The 20427-nt window shown below is 40.7% G+C and overlaps 1 protein-coding gene across 2 annotated transcripts in view; it reads left to right on the top strand.

Moving 5' to 3' along the window:
• The window catches only part of VCAN (versican), a 114956-nt gene that overhangs the window by 3018 nt on the left and 91511 nt on the right, over positions 1-20427 (top strand). For both annotated transcript variants that reach the window (XM_009641147.2, XM_035896633.1), the window contains exons 2-3: positions 5373-5448; positions 14183-14554. In XM_009641147.2, the coding sequence (XP_009639442.1) occupies positions 5379-5448; positions 14183-14554 (442 nt within the window). In that variant the 5' untranslated portion in view covers positions 5373-5378. The remainder of the gene's footprint in view (positions 1-5372; positions 5449-14182; positions 14555-20427) is intronic.

Genomic DNA, 20427 nt, shown 5'->3' on the forward strand with positions numbered 1-20427 from the left:
GCCCAGTCCGCCATGTGGCAGCACAGTGGGCTAATTAATCACATGGCAGAGACGTGGTGAAACCGGCAAAGTTCATTAGGCGGCACTTACCGTGAGGTTGATACATGTCAGCAGCTAACAGTCAGATGACATAAAGGGATCAAAGGACTGCAAAAGCGAAAGAAAGTGCGGACTGTGTGCATTTGAGAAAGGAAAGCGGTGGTGAAGGACTCGGGCAGCGCTCCCAAGGTAGCAAGAGGTATGCTCAGTCTGGGATCAGCCACTTCTAGCTCGCTGGGCTTTCACTGGAAAGCTGTGCAATTTGCTGTTTTACCCATTAGTAGGAGCAGCAACCTCAATTCATGTCTCTAGTGCCAGGTTCTGTTAGGGTTTTTTTTCAACCTTTTTTTTTTTTTTTTTTTTTTTTTTTTTTCTCCAAAAATTTTTTTTTTATGTGAACCTGATGCAGGGTCAATGGGCAGAGGCTGCTTTTTACGTGTTTAAGGAACGTGTCCAGCTTTCACAGTGCAGCTGTACAGCATGTGCTGAATCAACCTCAGCGTGACCTGAGAAGCTGCGGCCTTTAAAGACGGGTGTCACCTCTGTGAAACTAGCTAATTGCTCACTGTCCCAACTTCAGTGAAATTGGGAACAGTTTTTGGATGGTAGATTTTAGTCTGTTCCACACCAGGACAATTCACTGTTTTTCTTAACCTGAAGTTTGAAACAGAAAGAGAGACATGATGTTCTCCCATCTGGTTAAATTAAAATAGCATTGGTGTGAGATCAAGCTTACATTGTAAACTAAACATGAGCTGGAATTTGATCAGAACTTACTGCTCCTATGAGCTTTTGCTCTGGTAAGGGAAGGTAGCAGTGCCTGCAAAAATAGGAGCCCTGCTCTCTCCTGACAGGCAAGACCTCTGCTGCTGGTTTTTAAAGATGTGAAGTTTGTCAAGGACTTGGCATCTTTTGGTTAAAAGATGCTGTGCTCAGGGTTGCATACAGTTTAAAAATGTAGCACAAATTACTACGGTAGATCAATCTGCCTGTAGTAGCTCCTAATGAAATGGATCAGTCTGGTTGGAAGCTAGCCAGCAGGCAACCCAAGTTTGGTCACATTAAGTGAGATACTTTTTTAACAGAAGGTGGAAATTAAACACTTACTCAAGTCCTGCAGTCTTGAGTTGGCAGGATTTTCTTACTGCGTCCATAGTATTACGGCTTTCTCTTGCTCTAGGTGTAGTGACACCAAGAGGGGAAAAAAAAAAAAGCTCGTGGAAAAAGGTGTGGTTAGAAGGATTTTGGCTAATTACAGTGGATTTAGGGGCAGTACGACCATCAGCCAGCAGAGGCTTTTGTAAACTGTAGCATGGGGGAATGGGAAATACAAACTAGTTTTCGAGCAGGGATTTCGCTTAGGGGGCTACAAGGGAGCACGGTCAGCTGCAGCCTCTGCTGGCAAAAGGGGAGGAGGCAGGAGCAGCCACAGCTGATAGCAGTGGCCTGGAAATGTGGGCAGCACTGCACAGGAATCGGGGGGCTAGCAGGGAATCATCAGTGTGCTAGGGGGGAATTGGGGTGCTAGGGGTAAGGAGAGGCCTCTGCCTTGCCTGCAGCCCTTGAGGAGGATTGCTGGGACCAGGCCTGCAGAGCTCTGCTTGCTCCTAAGCTAGGCTGCCCCGGGAGGGCAGAGCAAGGTACTGCCACTACGGTCTGCACGCTGTTGTTTGGAGAGGGTGTCGGGGATAATGGCACATTTAATTCTGGCAGCTGTAGTGGAACAGCACTCAGTAACGTAGGAGTGTTCATGGGAGCCCACCAAGGACCAGAGTGTGAAAACCCTGGTGCATGGAGGGTTGCATGGGAATCATGCTTGTGAGCCTGCGGGCTGAAAATTGGACCATACCCCCAACATTTTTCGTTGCTGAGTAAGCACCTTGGGGTAGAGGAGATTTAAAAAAAGAAAAAGTTGAGAGATGATTTTCCCAGAGTCGGGTGGGGATTTTTGGCAGGTGTCTCATATTAAGCTCTGTGCTCAAACAGTGCAATTTTTTTGAGCTATCCGAGCTCGTGGTGCAGCAGGTGTAATTCCTGCACTACTCAGTAAAAGGCTAAGTAGCTGTCACAGCCATGAACGCTCTCTTCTGTACCAGTGCTTGCGTTCAGCAGTCATGGGATCTCTTGAAAATTAACTTTCCACAGTTGCCTTTCTGTTTTCATATTTCACTGTGGGTGTAGGTATTGTGTTCTGTGACTGGAAGCTGAAGATGTGAGGGTTTTTTTATTTACAAGATTCCTCAGACTGCATTTGTAATGCAGTCACCAACACAACGTTGGAGGATCAGCACTCCATGTTTCTGCGTAAAGTGGAGAGGAATCGGGAGATGAGGTCCTCCCTGTACTCCGGACTTGTAGCGTAGGGCAGAAGCTCACGTTCAGAGCTCTCAGCTGGCTCTGAGTGTAGCAGCGGGGTTTTCTCATCTTACCCAATGCTGAAGCGGTTGCACCACCTCTTGTCATGGTGGGATTGCAATGAGCTTCTGAAGGCAATGGGCCTCCTGTTGGGATGTGCCAAGTACACAGGTACTCCTGGTCAGGGCTGGTGCGGTGGAGCAGGCGGTGCTTGCAACTCTGTTTAGGTGCAGCACACCCGCCTTCCAGGAAAAAGAAAATCCTTTATTCTTTTTCTTGGTGAATTTCTTCGATGCCCTTGTTTCTGGTCCCAAAAGCCAAGGCTGCCTTCTGGGGGAGGACGGAGATAAAGTGTATGGATAAACATGGAAAGCTAAACTTGTAAACAGTTTGTTCCAGATTTTTGTTTAGCTGTTGATGTAGCCAGTGTGTGACGCACGGGAAACACATGTGGATGGAACATATCAAAAGAAGGTCTGGAGCCACTCTGCTTTCACAGGGGCCAGAGCTTTCACATTGTCTTGCAGGCGGGTCCAGCATTCACTGCCTCTGAAGGTGGAGAAGTCTGTCTGTCTTCTCTTTGTGTTTTCTTCAGAGTGCTTGTGTTACTGAAGGAACTCATCTGCGGCGGTTTTAGTGCTTGAGGCTTCCAGCAGTTTCGGGATACAAGGGTTGCTTGAAGGGCCTTCTAGTCTGTGCACATCCTTAGGCTCAGCATGACCTCTCATTTTTTTAAAATGTTGTGTAATAACAAGGATCATTTAAGTGTTTACCTAAGCAAACACGTGACCATCTGTATTTCAGAGCTGGTCCCTTGCATTAAAAAGACTTCAATGTCTGCAGCTCTCATCTCGTGCAACCTCCTCACTCAGTTATAACTACCTTCTGCAGGGAATTACTAGGGTGTTCATAGTATACCAGGGCACAGCCTATATAGATTTTTAAAGTTAGTTATTAAACAGACACTTTTGTTTTGTCCAGGTACAGCTTGGCTTATGTAAGCGTAGGGAGAGCTAAAACTGGCTGGATGGTGTTGGGGTTATGTGTTAGGGTCTTCAAAAAAAGTTTTGTGGTAGCTTGGGCTCAAACTGAATAAAGTCACAGAAGTCCGGGTTCTTGTTTGGGACGCAGTCATAAAAAGTGTGAATTCCATGCAGCTAATATTGCAAAATAAGTGAAATCACATAATACACTCAGCTCTATTGAACGGCTGAAGCAGATTTGGGGCGTCTTTGGCAGCATGCAGTCTGCTCTACGGAAAGCAGCTGTATTCTTTCCTCCACGCCCTGGGAATAGGTTGCAGCATGTGTTTCCCAGTGCAACCAGCTGGCTCTGGCTATCCACATATAGGGAATGAAAAGCTCTTGGGTTTTCAGCCCTTTTGGGTGGGAATTTTTAACATGATGCCGTTATTTTAGAGATTGCCTCATTGGAAAGGCTTGGCTTGAGATATTTTGCATCTTTTCTGAACTGTTCAGCAGCTACAGGATAGATGCCAATTCACACAGACTGATGTGAAGTTTGGGCTGCAGCTGTAAGCTGTGGAGAAAACTTCCCTGAGACTGAGCACGTCACCAGTAGTTTTCTGAAGATGTTTCTCTGTGTGTCTTGCTATTGTGTTCAGTGTGCCTTGTGGAGGTTTTTGAATGCATTAGTTAGTGGTTTAGCCCTAAGGCATTGTATACACGTACTAAAGAACTAAAATGCTAACTTAAAATATGCTGAAATACATAGTGCAATACGTGTTCCATAGTTATGACACAGATGTACCTCTATTAAGTCTCTGTTTCACTGTTCCTTAAAGCAGTTCAACTGTAATCTCTCTTAGACAGGAAAAAAAACTATCGGTGCAGGTTACTTGCCCAAGTAAAGAACCCAAGTAGCAGATTTTGACAGCAATATCAGGAAACTTGGGAGTTTGTGATAAAAATTTTTCAACGGCAGTGTTTGACAAACTATTGCTGAAAGTTATTTCTTACGTTGGCTAGATAGTACCTATGTGTAACTATGTGGAAGAGAGGCTATAAACCCTTTTTAGTAGTTGACATTTATGGGAAGTGGTGGTGTCTTCATCCCTGGAGGGATTTAAAAGCTGGGCAGACGAGGTGCTTAGGGACAGGGTTTAGTGGTGGGATGGCAGGGTAAGGGAATGGTTGGGCTGGGGGAGCTTAAAGGGCTTTTCCAACCTAAATGAGTCTGTGATTCTGTGACTTGTAATGCTTTTGTTAGTGTACTTTTGAAATTTTTGGGCTATCTACAGGTTCAATGTGCGTAACTAAGAACTGGAATAAAAATGAAGATATGCTATTATGAACATGCAATATTGTTATGTATGTAGGATATATGTTAGAAAACTTTTCATCCATTACAAGGTGGAGCCTGAAAAGGAAGTAAGAAGCAAACACAAAGGGAACTGACATACCTGAGTAACACCCTGGACTCAGTAATCTGAGACTCATTATGAATCTGTGAATTCGAGAGGGACACATTGTCATTATAATAAATTTCCACCATAAAATATTACATGGAGGAATGTTGAAAGCAGGAAGTCATCTGGCAGCCTACTTGCAGATGGGAAGGATCATAGTGTGGATGTTGACTCACCATCAAAATTCATGAGAAGTTTGTCATGGGAGCCCCTTCTGACACGAACCGGGTTGTTAGCTGTTGCTAAATGACAGGGTAGTTTGTGTTGTGGATATAAAGCTACCCAGAGGCTGGATCTGAACTGGCAACACCACACCAGGAAAAAGTCCTCAGGTTATACTCGTATACTGCTACCACTGTTTGGGAATAAATTTAAAACAGTGGATAAAATGTTAAGAAATATTCACTGTCCTGCTGAAAAAAAAGAACATCTTTTTTTCAGTAGATGACTGCTTCTAATACCAATGACAAGTATTGATGTACTGAGTTACAACACTTAATGAGGATACAATGCAATACTAACTGCTTACTCCTTTGTTCTTTATTTGTAGGTCAAGATGTTGTTAAGTATAAAAAGTATCTTGTGGATGTACTCTACATTAGTTATAACATATATGCTACCTAAAGGTAAGTCTGTTATATGCAGAACCATTTATTAAAATTCATTTTAGTGGTCCGATCAGTAGGGTATTCCCCAGGACTCGAGAAGCAATCCAAACTCAGCAGATTCAGTTTCTGGTCTTGCCTCTGCCATTCTTTTTGCCACCCTGTGTAACTAACTTTGTTCCTGTGTTCTCCTCATTGCCTCATTGCACAGAAAACTCTTGGTGGGTGGGAATGTTTTTGGCAAGGTATTTAAATGCCTGTCTGATGTCTCCTGAGGTTTGTAAGTGCCGTTACTATAATTAAGTAATAATAAAGAAAGTGCCGTAGGATTACAGCGTGTAAAGCAAAATAGATTGCTTTCTCCAAATATTCAAGAACGCGTTTTAATCCTTTAACCTGTGCTTCTGAAATATCGGACCTCTTGGCCAGGTATGTCTCACACCTTCATTTTCCATGATCCACTAAGGAGCTTCTTGCAGTAGGTGAGGTGAGGGCTGATGGGGCAGGCTAATTTTAGTGGAGGGCAGACGCGTTCAATGTGAGCTTCAGCCTGGTGCCACAGAGGGAGCAGCGAACAGTGCTGGCAGCACGGGAGCGGGAGCAGGTTCTGGTCCCTGGGACAGACCTAGCCAGGCTGCAGAAGTGGTGAAAAAAACTGGGGAGGTTTTGGGCTGCAGAAATACTGGTTTGGCGTACCTCCCAGTCAGATCCCAATGCATGTGCTCATGTACGTTGTGCCACAGAAGCCTTTTGGGTCTATAGGTCACATCTTGCACCCTCTCTGTAGTCAGGGCGAAAGGTGCCACGTGGAAGTGCGAGACAGGGGAAAGCAGTAGCCCCAGTTTCTGCTTTGCTGGGGACATGCCTCTGGAGCAGGCAGCCTGGCTGCCAGCCCGCTGTTGTGGGGGACTGCCATGAGCTGACCTGGTGGCAGGTCCCTTGGCTGCTGGGGTCTGGAGCAAGGATGTGGTAAGGCAGCTGCGGGTCTTTGGTTTGGGTGAAAAGGAGGAGACCTTACTATTTCTCTACATGCTGACACTAAAGTATGTATTCATGTGTGGTTGCCATGGTTATTCGAAAGTTTGAGTCAAGCCTTTAGTAAGGGAAAGGCCCCTACAGCTGCTGCGGACTCACAAAATTGGGATAATAGCTTTCCCAAACCTCAAAGCAAGATTTTTCTTGATCTTTTTTTCCTTTTATTTTATTTTTTTTTTTTCATTCTTTTCTTTCCAGGAACTTCTTAAACTGATTTTAGCCTTTGGGAAAATAAAATGTGCTAGGTTTTCTTTTTCCCAGCTTGAACACTGTTGCTAGCAAAGTCTTTGGGTAGTCCTGAAAGATAAAGGAAAAGACCTTTGTGCTTAGTGCAGCCAACTAAAAAAGTGTGATTTTTTTTTTTTTTTTTTTTTCCCCTCAAGCAGGTTGGGAGCACCAACCTTTACTATTTCCTACCATCAGTTCCTTCTTAAAGCTGGTTTTCTTTTTTTTCCATTTTTCATTAAACAGGCCAAGGCGATTAGACTTGTTCTCAGGGACAACAGTCTCAATGCTTCAGACAAGGAGCAAGCCACTAAAACTGAGCTTCCATTTTCTTATTTGTGGGGGGCTGAGGCTGATTTGGTTATTAAATGTCAAGCTTTTTTTCTTCCTCCCAGTTTTTGATTTAGTAAAGTGTCTGTAAGTGTAGACTGATGTAGGGATCTTGGATCCACAACTTGCATTTCATAATTTGTTCTTATGAAGCATTTGGAGAGGCAAAGTAAGCAATTGCCAGAAGAGACCATGGACTTGCAATGTAAGTCTACATGGTGAACTTGCAAGTTTTTATTTGATAAGGTAATTAATGAGGGCTTATAAGAAAGAGAGAGAAACACTTTTTACCAGAGCAGGACAAGGGGCAACAGTTTTAAACTGGAAGAGAGTAGGCTTGGACTGGACATAAGGAAGAAATTTTTTATAGTAAGGGTGTTTGAGACACTGGCATAGGTTGCCCAGAGAAGTTGTGGATGCCCCCTCCCTGGAAGTGTTCCAAGTCAGGTTGGATGAGGCTTTCAGCAACCTGATACGGTGGAAGATGTACCTGCCCATGGCAGGGGGTTAGACTAGATGGTCTTTGAAAGTCCCTCCCAATCTAAACCACTCTGTGATTCTAAGTTGTATAGCTCTTTTTAAAGCAGAAATGTCTGTTTTAAGACACAGGAAAAGGAAGAACTCCTAGCAATAATCAGCTTCAAAACAGAGTAAATGGTAGCACATCACCCAAGCGAGGAGAGGTCTAAAGATAAGATTTTGCCTGAAAATCAACCTTGGGATGGAGAACATGTGAGGAGATAGAACAAGTAAGCAAAGGAATCTGACAAGAAATATAAAACTAATGTTTCTGTTATAACCTACGTTCAATAGGTCATAACACGTTTACTTAGGGCACAGTTCCATGGCCAGTCTAATCGCACATATATATTTTAGCACTAGATGGGATAGTCCTGCCCCTTTTCCATGCCCTGGTGCTAGTTTTTGTGCTTTCTTTTGTGCTGACACTAGTATTTATGGGGGTATATGGCCAGCTGAATCAGGTAAATGACTTATTTGAATGAGCATATAGCATTTCTTGCCAGTTATTTTTCCACTGGATCAGACCTTTGATCTGACTCACTGCCTTGCACAAATCCTAGAGGTGGCAGAACACAGGGATTGGAAGTTCATCACTGGAAGTGGGGAGGAGTGGGATGGATCCTTAGAGTGGTAGAACATGGGATTTCACCTTGATTTACTCCACTTTTTATCACCTCTTAAATGGCTCTTCTTGTCTCCAGTCTAGAATTTTTAGTATTTAAGCAGCTTCTGTATGAACATCCCAGTAAGGCCTTCTCAGGAATATAGACCAAGTTCTGACTGGTCCTTATTTGTCTGAATCTTTTGGAAGGAGTTCAGAAAGACCCTTTTGTTCCTAGAATGCACTATGAACTTTGTGGGTTTTATTTTTGAAGTTGGGGGCCATACTTTTGTCATGGAGAGTATTATACTTGTTCAAAGTATGGCCATGGTGAAGAAGACAAAGATGAAAAACTTTTTCATGAATTGATCCAATAGAGTCTGTGGGTTCAACTCATATCCTTCTGTTTTGTAGAAATGTCAGTCAGTTTGTGTAATAACATTTTTAAGTATGAGTGTTACAGGTAATCTTTACAAGTACAGCTGTTTAAAAAATACTCTAAAAATAAAATACATCTCTGCATTTCGAAGAGTTAGACTTCATAAGTTTCAACTTTTTCCTTTTAAAATCTTGAATTCAAATATAAAATTGAAGCCTTGAAATCTTTAATGAAACACAAATTCCCATGCTTCCATTCCCACAATGGATTGCATCACTTCATATAATTTAATGAAATTTAATTATATAGTCACTTCACTATGACGCATTGCAATATTTTCTTTAAAAATCTTTCAGGCTAAAGTGGTCTGAAAGTTCTACATTTTTCTTTTGAGAGTCATATGGGAAATTTGTCAAAATCAGCAGTTATTTTTAAAGCTTACATCCTGGAATCTGTGAGTCTTTATATTAAGTGATAACAAAACTGAAGCTTAATTTAGAACACAGCAAGTTACAAGCATGCAAAGCTTTATACATTCACCACTAATCATTATTCCCATCTTTGTTTTCCCTTCCACTCTCATCTTTGTGAATGGTCACATTCATAAATACCTAGCGTGTTTGCATGGCGTGCTCATTAGATTTTATGTAGCAACAAAAGTATTTTTCCTTTGAAGGCAAATTGAGAATGGTCTTGCATGGCTTCTTTAAGACTTTAAATTCTCAGAAGATGTGTGTCAGGAAGGCAGCAGGAAATACGGTGTAAGCTTCTGGGGTCACGGGAGTGCCCCTCTGCGAGACCTTTGCTGTTTGCTCTGCTACATGTGAAGGATTAATGACAGAAGTTCATGAGCAAGGTTTACGCCTACTGCTAGTGTGGCATTTACTCACTTTGAGCTAGCTGGTGTTAGGATATTGTAGTTTACAAGCTGGACCTTGTGATTGTGATCAATGTTGGAGTTTATCTTACCCGTTTTAAGCGACTGTTTGTCATACCATGAGTGAGTATGCTTTTGTGAAAGCCCTGTAATCCAGAAGACAGTAGAAATCCCCTAGATTGCAGTGTGTGATATGTTCTTTCAAAGGTATATAAATAGTATACCAGTTTATGTTCTATATGTGCTATAAAATACATGTGTGCATGCCTATGATGTCTGCATATGCTATGTTGAGTTCTGCAGCTGAGATTCACATTTCCCTGGCTTCCTGTGAGTTTCTTGTAGAATATGACAGTAGTCGGTTCTTCACCACTCTATGCCTCCTTCTCTTATTCTGCTTGCTCAAACCATTGATTGCAAAGAACTCAGTGAGCATCTTTGCTGGGTCTCAGTCTGTTGTCAGAGTTTCATACAAGTTTGTGTAAGTGGTGCATTTATTTTAATTTATCAGTATCTTCATTAAAAGATTTATGGTTAATGGAAAGACTTCTCTTAGGCTCAATGGTAGTAGTCAGTTTAACAAAACACATAATTTCATTGATTCGTTCTATTGCTGCTGGTAGGCAGGGCAGTGTACGACATGTCTAGGGAGGATGTTGATGAACTAAAAAATGAGATTCACCTTTTTTTGTTCTCATAAATTTGGCTTAAAAGAAATAAAATCTTTTATTCTTTAAGCATGTAGTTTTTGTTTGCATAGTAACATGCTGTTCAGTTAAGCTTAATTATATTGGAAAATTGCTCCTCTAAGCAGTGTCCCTTCATGTAGGACATTCTTTTCTTCAGACTTCTTGTCCATTACAGACCCACTGGTCTGGTTATTATGGTTAATGTAATACAAAAGGGCAGAATTCTGTCCTTTTTTTTTTTTTTTCTCTTTAGATTTCTATTTTAAAGGGTTTGTAACTTTTACAACAGAAAAAATGTGCAAATTCTAATGAAAGAGACTTTGTTCTCAAGCAAGACGTTCTGTAGTTTGTCTCCCACTTCAAAAGAAAGGTATCAAGCTATGTGCCATCGGCAGGATAAGCTGACTTTGCAGCTGAAATGGTAGACTGGGAGGACCTAAGGCAGTTTTGCTGGGGAAAGAAACATGAAAAGGCAAGCTGGAATTTTTATTTTTATTTTTTTAAAGAAAGAGCGTGCCACATGCCGTCATCCTCATGATAAATTGGTACAAATGCATAGCCATAGCTTTAGGTTTGGAGAAAATATGACAGTAATAGGTTGTGGCAAAATCCTACCCAGTAAGTTAGACCTGACAGGACTGTCTTCTGTCAGGACATCTCATTGGAGAAGTTTCCATTCTGCATTCTGTTCCTGCTACTTATTCTGATGCTGGAGTTGTTTAATATTTAAACAAGGGAAGACAACAAAAATATCCAGCTGCAAGGCACACTGTCTGTTGAGTCTGCCTGTAATCTGACTGTATTGTGCTGCTTTTGGCCCAACTCTGTAGTCCCATCATCTTGTACAAATCTCCAATTGACTTTGCTGGGAGTTCTGCCAAGATATATATTTGTGGCCAGGTGATTTGGACTTAGATGTATATTTTATTTCTTTACTGTCTATGTATTTTCCTTAATACATTAATTATGCATGAGTGATACATATTAGTTAGCAACATAAAAAAATGCTTATATTAATCGCCAGCCAGCTTAGTAATTTCAAACCCACCCTCTTGTTTAAGAGTACATGATGTTACAAGTATTCTAGGTCCTACGTGGCAAGATGTGGTATAAAACAATGTTGGCAAACACCTGCTTTTCTCATCCTATGTTCCAATTTACATAATGTTTTGTTCATAATTTTGCCCGCCATGTCCCTTGTAAGGAATAGTCTATCACATGCCATTGATAGTGGCTGAGAAGGAGGCATAATGCGGAGTATAAGCATAGAGAAAGTTCTAAAGGAACAAAAGGGCTATATGGGTTAAGAGAAGATATTGATGCTTTCTGCATTGGCCAGTAAATTCTGCTTGACTAACTAACTTGGACTGCTGCAAGAAATCAAGCTTTTTGGAACTAAGCAGGAACATCACTTAATCATATGTTTCAGTGCCAAATATTTCTTTCGTCAGTAGGGAAAACTTCTCCCCTCTTCTTCTTCCTTATTCTTCTCCCCTCCTCTTGTGAAAACAAGGAATGCTTTTATATAGTGTTTTATAATGCTTTCTACAGTTAGATGGGCATGTTTGTAGCTACATGGTCTCCTGTTCTGAGATGTAGCCCAATTTAGGGTGGACCTAGTTTGCGTATCATGATGATATGTGTTGTTTGCCAAGGGTTTCAGCCTGCTGATGCGAAGATGCAAATTTTAAAGAAAGGAAATTTCCTCAGGGTTCAGAGCTGATATTCCAGATCATTCATAACCAGAAACAACATTCTTAAAACTTTATTAAAATTCTGTCAGTCAGGATAATTATAATCAGGTCATTTTTCATTTAAGAAGTTCCTGTAACGTATATAGATGACAAGAGATCATAATAAATACTAAATATTTTGAGACTGATTTTAATCTCCCACCTGTGCAATTTGGCAGTAATTCCATCACAACTGAGAGGACTGAGTATTCATTCTGCTTCTTTATCTCTGCCCCACTGTAATTCAGTGAAGTTTCAAGAAATAAGAGGTGATATAAAAGGCAGTGGTGTTCCAATACTGTACATCTTCAGGATAAAATCAGTCCTTTCTAGTTTTTAGCAATCATTTGACTCTAGGCAAGTTGAGTTTTTATTTCCTTGTGGAAGGAAAAAAAAAGCCTGCAATGGATTATTTTTTTTTTTTTTTTCCTAAAGGAGTGTGTATGCAATCAAAGCTTTTGACCTATTCTTTAGTTTTCAGTAACTTCTACAGGCTTGTCTTCAAGCCCTGTGGATTCTCCAGTCTTCAGATTTATATTGGACCTGTTTTGTCTTATCTTGTTTTACAAATAGATTCTTGCTAGCTCTGGGCCCCAAGTGTATGAAGTGATTTTTTTGTTTGACTGTCAGGTGTGACTTGTACCATCACTGGTCTCTGTTTACAAGTTCATGGAAGAATGAAAATCTCACTGCATGCCTGAATCACAGAGTGAGCATCTTGTCGATAAATGTGCTCTGATAGTGCCATTCCGTGTGAACTTTTCAGCTGAGCTTTGGTTGCAACACAGCTGTTTGGGCAGAGCACTACCCCATTATTATACTATCTCTGGTCTCATCAGTTTTGATACAGTCATCTTGAGTGTGTCTATCTGCCTCATGTTCCTCAGAAGTTCTAGTTAGGTAGGCATGGATGGAAAGGATCAAAGGACTTCCATTCAAACTTCTGGGTCTTCCTTGGTCAGGTTTTTTTGTTTTTCTAGTTAATACTGTACTGGCAAAATCCTTGGCCATCGAGCTGATTATTCTTGTATTGAACCTTTTTAGATAATACTATTAATACTTTATCCTCTATGAAGTCATCTGTCTCTGTTAAAAATAATTAACTTAATAGCAAATTTTTCTTTTTTTTTTCTTTTTTTCTTTTTTTTTCTTCTTTTCTTTCCCCCCAAATCTTATACTCTTCATGGGGAGAAGATATTTTTGATGATAGAAAAATAGCTAGATAATTTTCATATGCTGGTGTCTCCCATTTCATGTACCACTCTGTTGGTGGCTAGTATTTGAAGTTATTGTGTTCCTAAAATTTGTGAATCCTAGCTCACTTCAAATTAATGATCAGCACGTTCCACCTTTCAAAAACTGTTAGAGTGCAAGACAGTGAAAGTGGTAAGGCAGATACTGTTGTGCTTCAGCTTTTAATCTTCATTAAGCCATTATGTATGGTGAAATAACATCACATAAAAAAATAAATCTAACAGAAATCCTCTCTTCAGACCATCGCTGTGTGCAGTTTGGATGAACAGTAGTCAACGTTCCCCTCAGGATATTGTCAGATGGGAGCATTTCACTGTAAAGTGTTTGCAGCTGGAGATGTCATAAAAGATGATAAAGGTCCTATCATGTCAAGTTTGAGCCAAGAAGGGACTTTCTGTGCGCTTTACTTCCTTCTGTGCTTTAACATCCTGTAATACTTTATTTCTGCAATGTGTTAAAATCCCTGAGGCTACAAGGAAATAATTTTGAAAGTATGACTATTTGGGAGAATCTCACTGGAAAGGCTTTTGTTTCAGCATGTATGCAATAAAAAGAGTTAACCCTTGAAAGAATAATGAAGTAAGAGTTGTCATGTGTGCAAAGTCATGGGCTGTGTTTTAGTCGTAGGACAGGAGCAAATGAAGATGCTCTTGTGAAGTAAGGCAAGGTGTAAACCTCAGTGGCTCCCCTGTATGCATGCTTTTGGCCAGCAATAGGTGCGAGGTAACTCGCAGTCTTTCACTCAGAGTGGTCTTCCTCTTGTGAAGTAAAAAACCAGCTCTTACAGTTCATCTGTCACCTAAGATTTCAAAACAGTTTCCAAAGTAGTTCAATAGCTTCATAGCTACAACAAATGGAGAAATTAAGTGAGAGAGCAGTGAAATGAATTTGCCCAAAGAGAAGAGGGCTCTGTCAACAGCCTAGAATAGTGGTGCAAACTCTTTTTTTAGCTTATACTAATCAATCCTCTTACAAATCAGCTAAGGTTCATGGATTTTAGGACTTGCACGCCTTGTGAATCATGAAATAACAACGAAATGTATGTGTCTGATTTTGTTGTTCCACTAATGTGATTTCTCTTTTCTCTTCCCCCCCCGCCTCCTTCTTTAGTTAAAGCAGAAAAAAAAACCCTGGTAAAGGGATCCCTCTCCGGAACATCAGTCCTGCCATGCTTCTTTTCAACCACACCCACTATAGCCTCCAGCTATGCAGCTGAGTATCTCCGAATCAAATGGTCAAAGGTTGAACTGGATAAAAGTGGAAAAGATGCAAAAGAAACCACAGTCCTGGTGGCCCAAAATGGCAACATCAAAATAGGTCAAAGCTACAAAGACAGAGTGTCTGTTCCGACCCATTCAGAGGAGACCGGTGACGCTTCGCTGACTTTCTCTAAGCTGCGTGCAAGTGATGCAGGGGTGTATCGCTGTGATGTTATGTACGGAGTTGAAGACACACAAGGCATTGTATCACTGGCTGTTGAGGGTAAGGATTCTCTATTGCATTTGGAGTCAACGGTGGTTCCAGTTAAAACAGTAAAAGTCAGTAATTAATGTATAACTAGAGAGCATTTAAAGAAGCGTCTTTAGCAATTTGCCCTTCCTTAACTGTTTGCTCTTCCCATTCTCTTTCTGTCTTTTGTTTATTCTTATGAATCTTTTCCAGTCCGTAATCTCTCATTTCTCACTTACACCTTTGAGTAGGCTACTCTTGATTCCTGGAACAAAAGCTGTTTGTGTATTCATGAAGTTGTTTGATACTTTGATTGGGTTTATATCCTTTGCAAGACAAGCCTATCCTTTTACTTCCCTTTTCTTTTGGGAGGGGGCGGTGGAGGAGAAGGAGATACCTCTAAAGTTTTCTCAAACCAGCCTTTTTGAAACATGATACGTATTGTACTAATACATCTGTCTGAAAATGTCGGTGTCCTTGCAAGAAAGCAGACTTGGCAGGCAGCAGCAGTTTCTTTTTAATTGTTTGCATTGGATGAAAAGAAGCAACTGCCTTGCTACTGGAGCTGTGGTTGGCCTATCTTGCCACTTGATGTCCAAAACCATAATGCCAATGAAACTAGGAGCCACTCTTTCTGTGATAGGAACATCAAACACAAAGGAAGAGTTTCTTTCATCGCACTAATAAAGATTGGATTGCTAGGAGGAAATCCATCTGGCAGAAGATGCAGGAAAACAAGTAGGGAGGTGGCTGCCTATGTTCCTTCATGTGGAGGATCCAGGGCTAAGAGTTTGCTTGCCATCACTATAAGGAAATAGCCTCCAAAACTTCGAGGGAGAGAAGTGTACATGTAAAGAGACAGAAGAGACAGGACTTTCAAAAGCATGTAAGCGGCAAAAGGAGCATCTGATCTATAGGTGATTTTCTCCTAAGAGCCTGCTTATACAACGTGGTAAGTACAGCGTAGATTGCTCCAGAGCCTGGTGCCATATAGCCCTCTCAGGCTGGCCCTGAGCCTGAGCTAACAAACTGTGCTGAAAGGCAGGACATACTAGCCCAGGCTCTGTGCCACGTAAATGCAAATTCTGGACCCAAATTACTCTGCGTGCTTAGAACAACACTGTGGTGTGTGGATGTACCAGCTCGCGTGAGCCTGAGTTTGGACTTTGCCTTGCACTCCTTTGCACTTAGGTGTTTTTTTGGAAGTTCAGTATTTACTCAAATGACTGAATCCCAAACCAAATATTAATAACTGCTGCTGGAAATTATGGCTTTGGCTAAGATTTTTTTTTTCTGAGCTTAATACTGCATTGTTCTTCCAATATGCTTAACCTAACTTAAACGGTCTTTTGGCATTGATTCAATGGAAGGCTTTAAAGGTGTGATCTTAATTTGGAAACACAATAAATCAGTGCAACCATTAATGTCTGTATAACTTCATAAACTCTTTAGTCCTAATGGCAAAAGCAAAAGAAATCCTGGTTTGAACATTACTTTTCAGTAACTAGTGTACCTGGCATTCCTTATTCCTTTTCAATTGCTCCCTTGACTACAAGTCTATATCCAGGAGCAGCAGCAGATGTTTACTACAATAAAATATCTGATGATTTATGGCAATACTTTCGCTTTTGTAGTTAGTGCTCCTGCAAAACACTGCAATGAGATATACTGGTCAGACTTTTTTTTTTAATTGAAAGAAATATTCACACGCTCCATTTTTTCTGCAACTGTTCTTTTCCATGATTGCTTTAATGTTAAAATTTCAGGAAGGGAAAAAGGCAGATCTTGACCCAAATGGAAAATAGCATTGTTAGATTGCCATTTGTGCACTCCATTCTCCATTTTCTACATTAAGTAAACAAATGCTCTTTATCAGACTCGTAAGGATTTCATGTGAATGTTGCTGCTCAAATCTTTTGCCCTCATTTCAGTAAGGCTTTATGATTTTTTTCTTATTTCAGCTTTAAAAAAAAAAAAAGTCACTTATTTCCATTATGCTGCCTTTTTGAATGTGCACCCCAAAGTGATAACAATTGCAGAGGCGTGCTTTTCTGTACACTCTCTGTGCATTCTTTGCTGCCTGCCATTAGCGTGGTGTGGGGCGATCTTTCCACGTTAATTGTAACTTTGGAGCTGATGGTTAGCGTGGTTCAGCACTCTGCTTTGGTCAGCTCTCCCAGGTAGAACTGGAGCTGGTGCTTGAAGGGCGACCCATGAAGTCCTGGTAAAATTATCACCCGTTTGGCTATTCTGCACATTTTATGCTCATCACAAGCATATAAACCATAAAATGTATTTGTGTAGTGCTCTTTCTCTGAGGAGTGAGCAGGCAAGCATTGCTTTAGCTTTTCAGTGGATTAAAAGTATGCAGAAAAAGTGGTAACTCTGTCTCAGGTAGTACTTGCTTGATCATATAGCTTAATCCTAAAGTGAAGCAGAATCATTTTATTAAAGATAGGAAGCTTCTGCAAAATTCCTTGTGTGGGACAATTCAGGTGTGGGAAGAAATGTTACTAATGCTTCAGAAAGCAACATTCGTCTGTTTCTTTAAGTGCCAGCACTCTTATGTGTGTTAAGTCTAATTTAATAAATTTCTCAGAAATGACCAAATGAAGTAGGCCAAAGCTTATCTGCATCGTTCAGCTGAAGTAGGTGAAATTGCTCTTTTGTTGTTACGATGATAACTTTGTGGGGTTTGTGTGCTTGTTTGTTTGGTATTTTTAAACTAATGCAGGACTTAAGTTCTAAATATTTTCAGGATTTCCATTTGCTTTATGGACATTCCCTCATTTGAAACTTTCAAACAAAAAACGCATCCCAGCATCAATGAAGCCAAGTAGATACGCTTATACAGCTGTGCTGTTTGTTTTCCAAATGAACCTTTGCAAGTAAGATAACAGATAATTTGGAGAGCTAACCAGAATAAGAAAAAAAATTACTGGAGCTGCTATTTCTGTCCTTTCATTTAAGTACATTAGGAATATAAAACTGCTATTGAACCCATTGTGCATCAAATGAATGCATTTTGCCAGTGATGGAATGTATTGTGAATGAAAAATAGGGTTTCTAAACAAAGAATATTTTTCCTTGCAGCATATGGTTTTCTTCAGGTTAAGCTGTACAAGCTGAAGAGTTGGTATTAGTCCTTGAAAGTAAAGAGTAAAAATTCTAATGACTACTTTTTTTCCCTGAGTTTCAAGACCATCTACAAAAGATGTGTATAATTGTGCATCTGTTTTTTTTCTGTGTAGCCATCACAACAGACAAAGCTGATAATGTGTATGTAAATATCCAGTTAATTTGCTGGTTTTAGATGCCAGAAGAACTTCTGAAATTTAGAAAAGTCAGATTTATGTTTTATTAAAAACAGCATATATACTAGTTTTACCAAGAAGATGGGATGTAAATGCAAAACTGCCTTTTTTTGACCATGAAAAACCAATGCTTCAGTATCGAATCCTACCTCAGCATAGGATTAACTTTAAAAAGTCGTGAGTAGAAGATTTTGTTTTTAATATAATCAACTGTTGCTTAATTTGTGCTCCTTGCAAATTAGGCCAAAACCAAACTCATGTCTGTACTATTTCAGACAAAAGATGTCTGTCCCAGTGTCCTGTTCCAGTGGAAGCAGCAATAGCTGATACCAAAGGGCAGATGTAATGCTTTCTCCTGCACACACTGTTGCCCTCAGAGACTTGTCACCCATGGACTTCCTGAGGCAGAGGTGATGGCTTTATGTTAGACAGTCCTGCACAGATTTTTTTTTTTCCCCCCATTTTTTTTTTTTTTGAACTTATGTAAATTTTGGTATCCACAACTGGGCTCCTGGTTAAGCCACCACTTAACCACAGCTCATTAAGTTATTTACTACTCACAAGGAAGATATACACCCACATTGCCTTTATCTCTACATTACATATTTCTACTACACCCTTTTTTTGACTGGTAAAATCTTTCTAAAGAATGGCAGGGTCTTGGAAACTGCCACAATTCAGTGCTTTTTCTTTGCTTTTGTTATAAGCACAACCTGTGCTAACTACTTGGGTATCAATAGCTGATTATATTCTGTTCGCTAGGAGCTCAGAGACATCACCAAGACACTGGCTTAGCATGGTATCTTGTATCCGCTGAGTGGTGCTTTAGCTGTATGTGCATCATTAGCTTGTGATAGAGGTAAAATAATTTTATTTGAACTTTGTTTAAATGGCTCGGCTTAAATCTAAGTCTGAACTGCCTTGTTTTTACTAGGGGTACAGTAGTGGTTGTGTTCATCTTGCTAACTGGGGTGACTTGGTTGAGCTTACAGTCCTTAGCATCTGGTCTGGGAAAGTCACAGCAATGTAGGACTAGAAGGGTATGCTGGGTCAATTAATCTAGTTCCTTTGGTATTGCATGTAAACATGTTACGTGCTGTGCTGTCATGGCTTTGTTAATCCGGAAATCAAGCGAGAGCACCGATTCACATGGACTATCAGGTGCTTTGCATGTTTCATCTCTACGATCAGTGGGGTTAGATTGAACTAGATTGAATGTTGCTATTTTCATTTTACAGCTGGTGAAAGTGTGAGAGAGAGGAGTGAAACAATTTTAGCCAACTCAGGAAGTTTCAGGGCAGACAGATGCCTGCCCTGCTCATTAATCGCGACCACAGAGCTGTCCTTGAGGCTGGGGACAGCACTAGTGCTGACAGGTCTACAGGCTTGCTCAGAGGGGCAGTTTTGTCACACCAGATACCTCTCTTCCTGTTACTAATTGTGGGAGATGCTTTCCGTGCACCCTGGTTGCTGCTATCACTACATCGACCTCTCAAGACAGGGATATTTTCAGTTCAAAATGGATCTAACAGTATTACAGTGTTACACACTTCAACTCCTTACAAGAAGAGAAATATCCAGAACAAGTAATTGCTATTAATTTTTCCTTCCACATGTTGTCTTCTCTGCCTTCTCCACATGTCCCTCTGAAATTTTCCCTTTTTCTCAGGAGCAAGTCTTCCTTTCTCACCTCTTGTAATTTCATCTTTCTACAGTGTTTTGTACTTTTCTTCTGAACCTTCTTGATGCTATTAAACCCAAGAGTTAAACTGTCTCATGCTAGGGATCCTTGGCCTCACAGTTTTTGAATGCTTAATGTTATTTTGTCTTCATTCTTAGTCATTTTCTTGCCACTGTTGTCTGAAAATGTCAGGTCTCAGAAGCCTTCAGATAACTTGAGAGAGATTGTTTTCCCTTCTCAGTAGCTAACTCTGAGCTTCCCACTTTAAGCTGCTTTTGGACACTGGTGGGTTTTCACTGTATCCCAGTAGAGACATTTGGGAACAAAGTAGAGGTTGACAACCAGCAGGTAATGCCTTCTAAAGATCATCCCCAAGTGTTTGCTTGCCCGCTAATAGTTTACTGAAAGTAATTTCACAACCATGACTTTGATTCCAAGTCTGAAATCAGGAAACCTGAAGTCAGGGTGAGATTTATTTCACCTTCGACAATTTAAGATCACTAATCTAACCTAAACATGCAGGCTTGTGCTACCTTCAGCTCCTGAAAACTCTCAATTGAGAGTCTTGGGTGAGATGAGCTCTCTGGCAGTCCTGGTCACTGATTAGAGATTTAGATGACTAGAATCATAGAATCGCTTTGGTTGGAAAAGACCTTTAAGATCATCGAGTCCAACCCGTAACCTAACCCTGCCATCCCACCACTAAACCCTGTCCCTAAGCACCTCATCTATCCTTCTTTTAAATACCTCCAAGGATGGGGACTCTACCACCTCCCTGGGCAGCCCATTCCAGAGCCTGACAAACCCTTTCAGTGAAGAAGTTTTTCCTAATATCTAACCTAAACCTGCCCTGGCGCAGCTTCAAACCATTCCCCCTCGTCCTATCATCTGTTACCAGGGAGAAGAGGCCG

Source organism: Egretta garzetta, unplaced genomic scaffold (genome assembly GCF_000687185.1).
Source record: "Egretta garzetta isolate BGI_Z169 unplaced genomic scaffold, ASM68718v1 scaffold136, whole genome shotgun sequence".
In the NCBI taxonomy this organism is placed as follows: domain Eukaryota; kingdom Metazoa; phylum Chordata; class Aves; order Pelecaniformes; family Ardeidae; genus Egretta; species Egretta garzetta.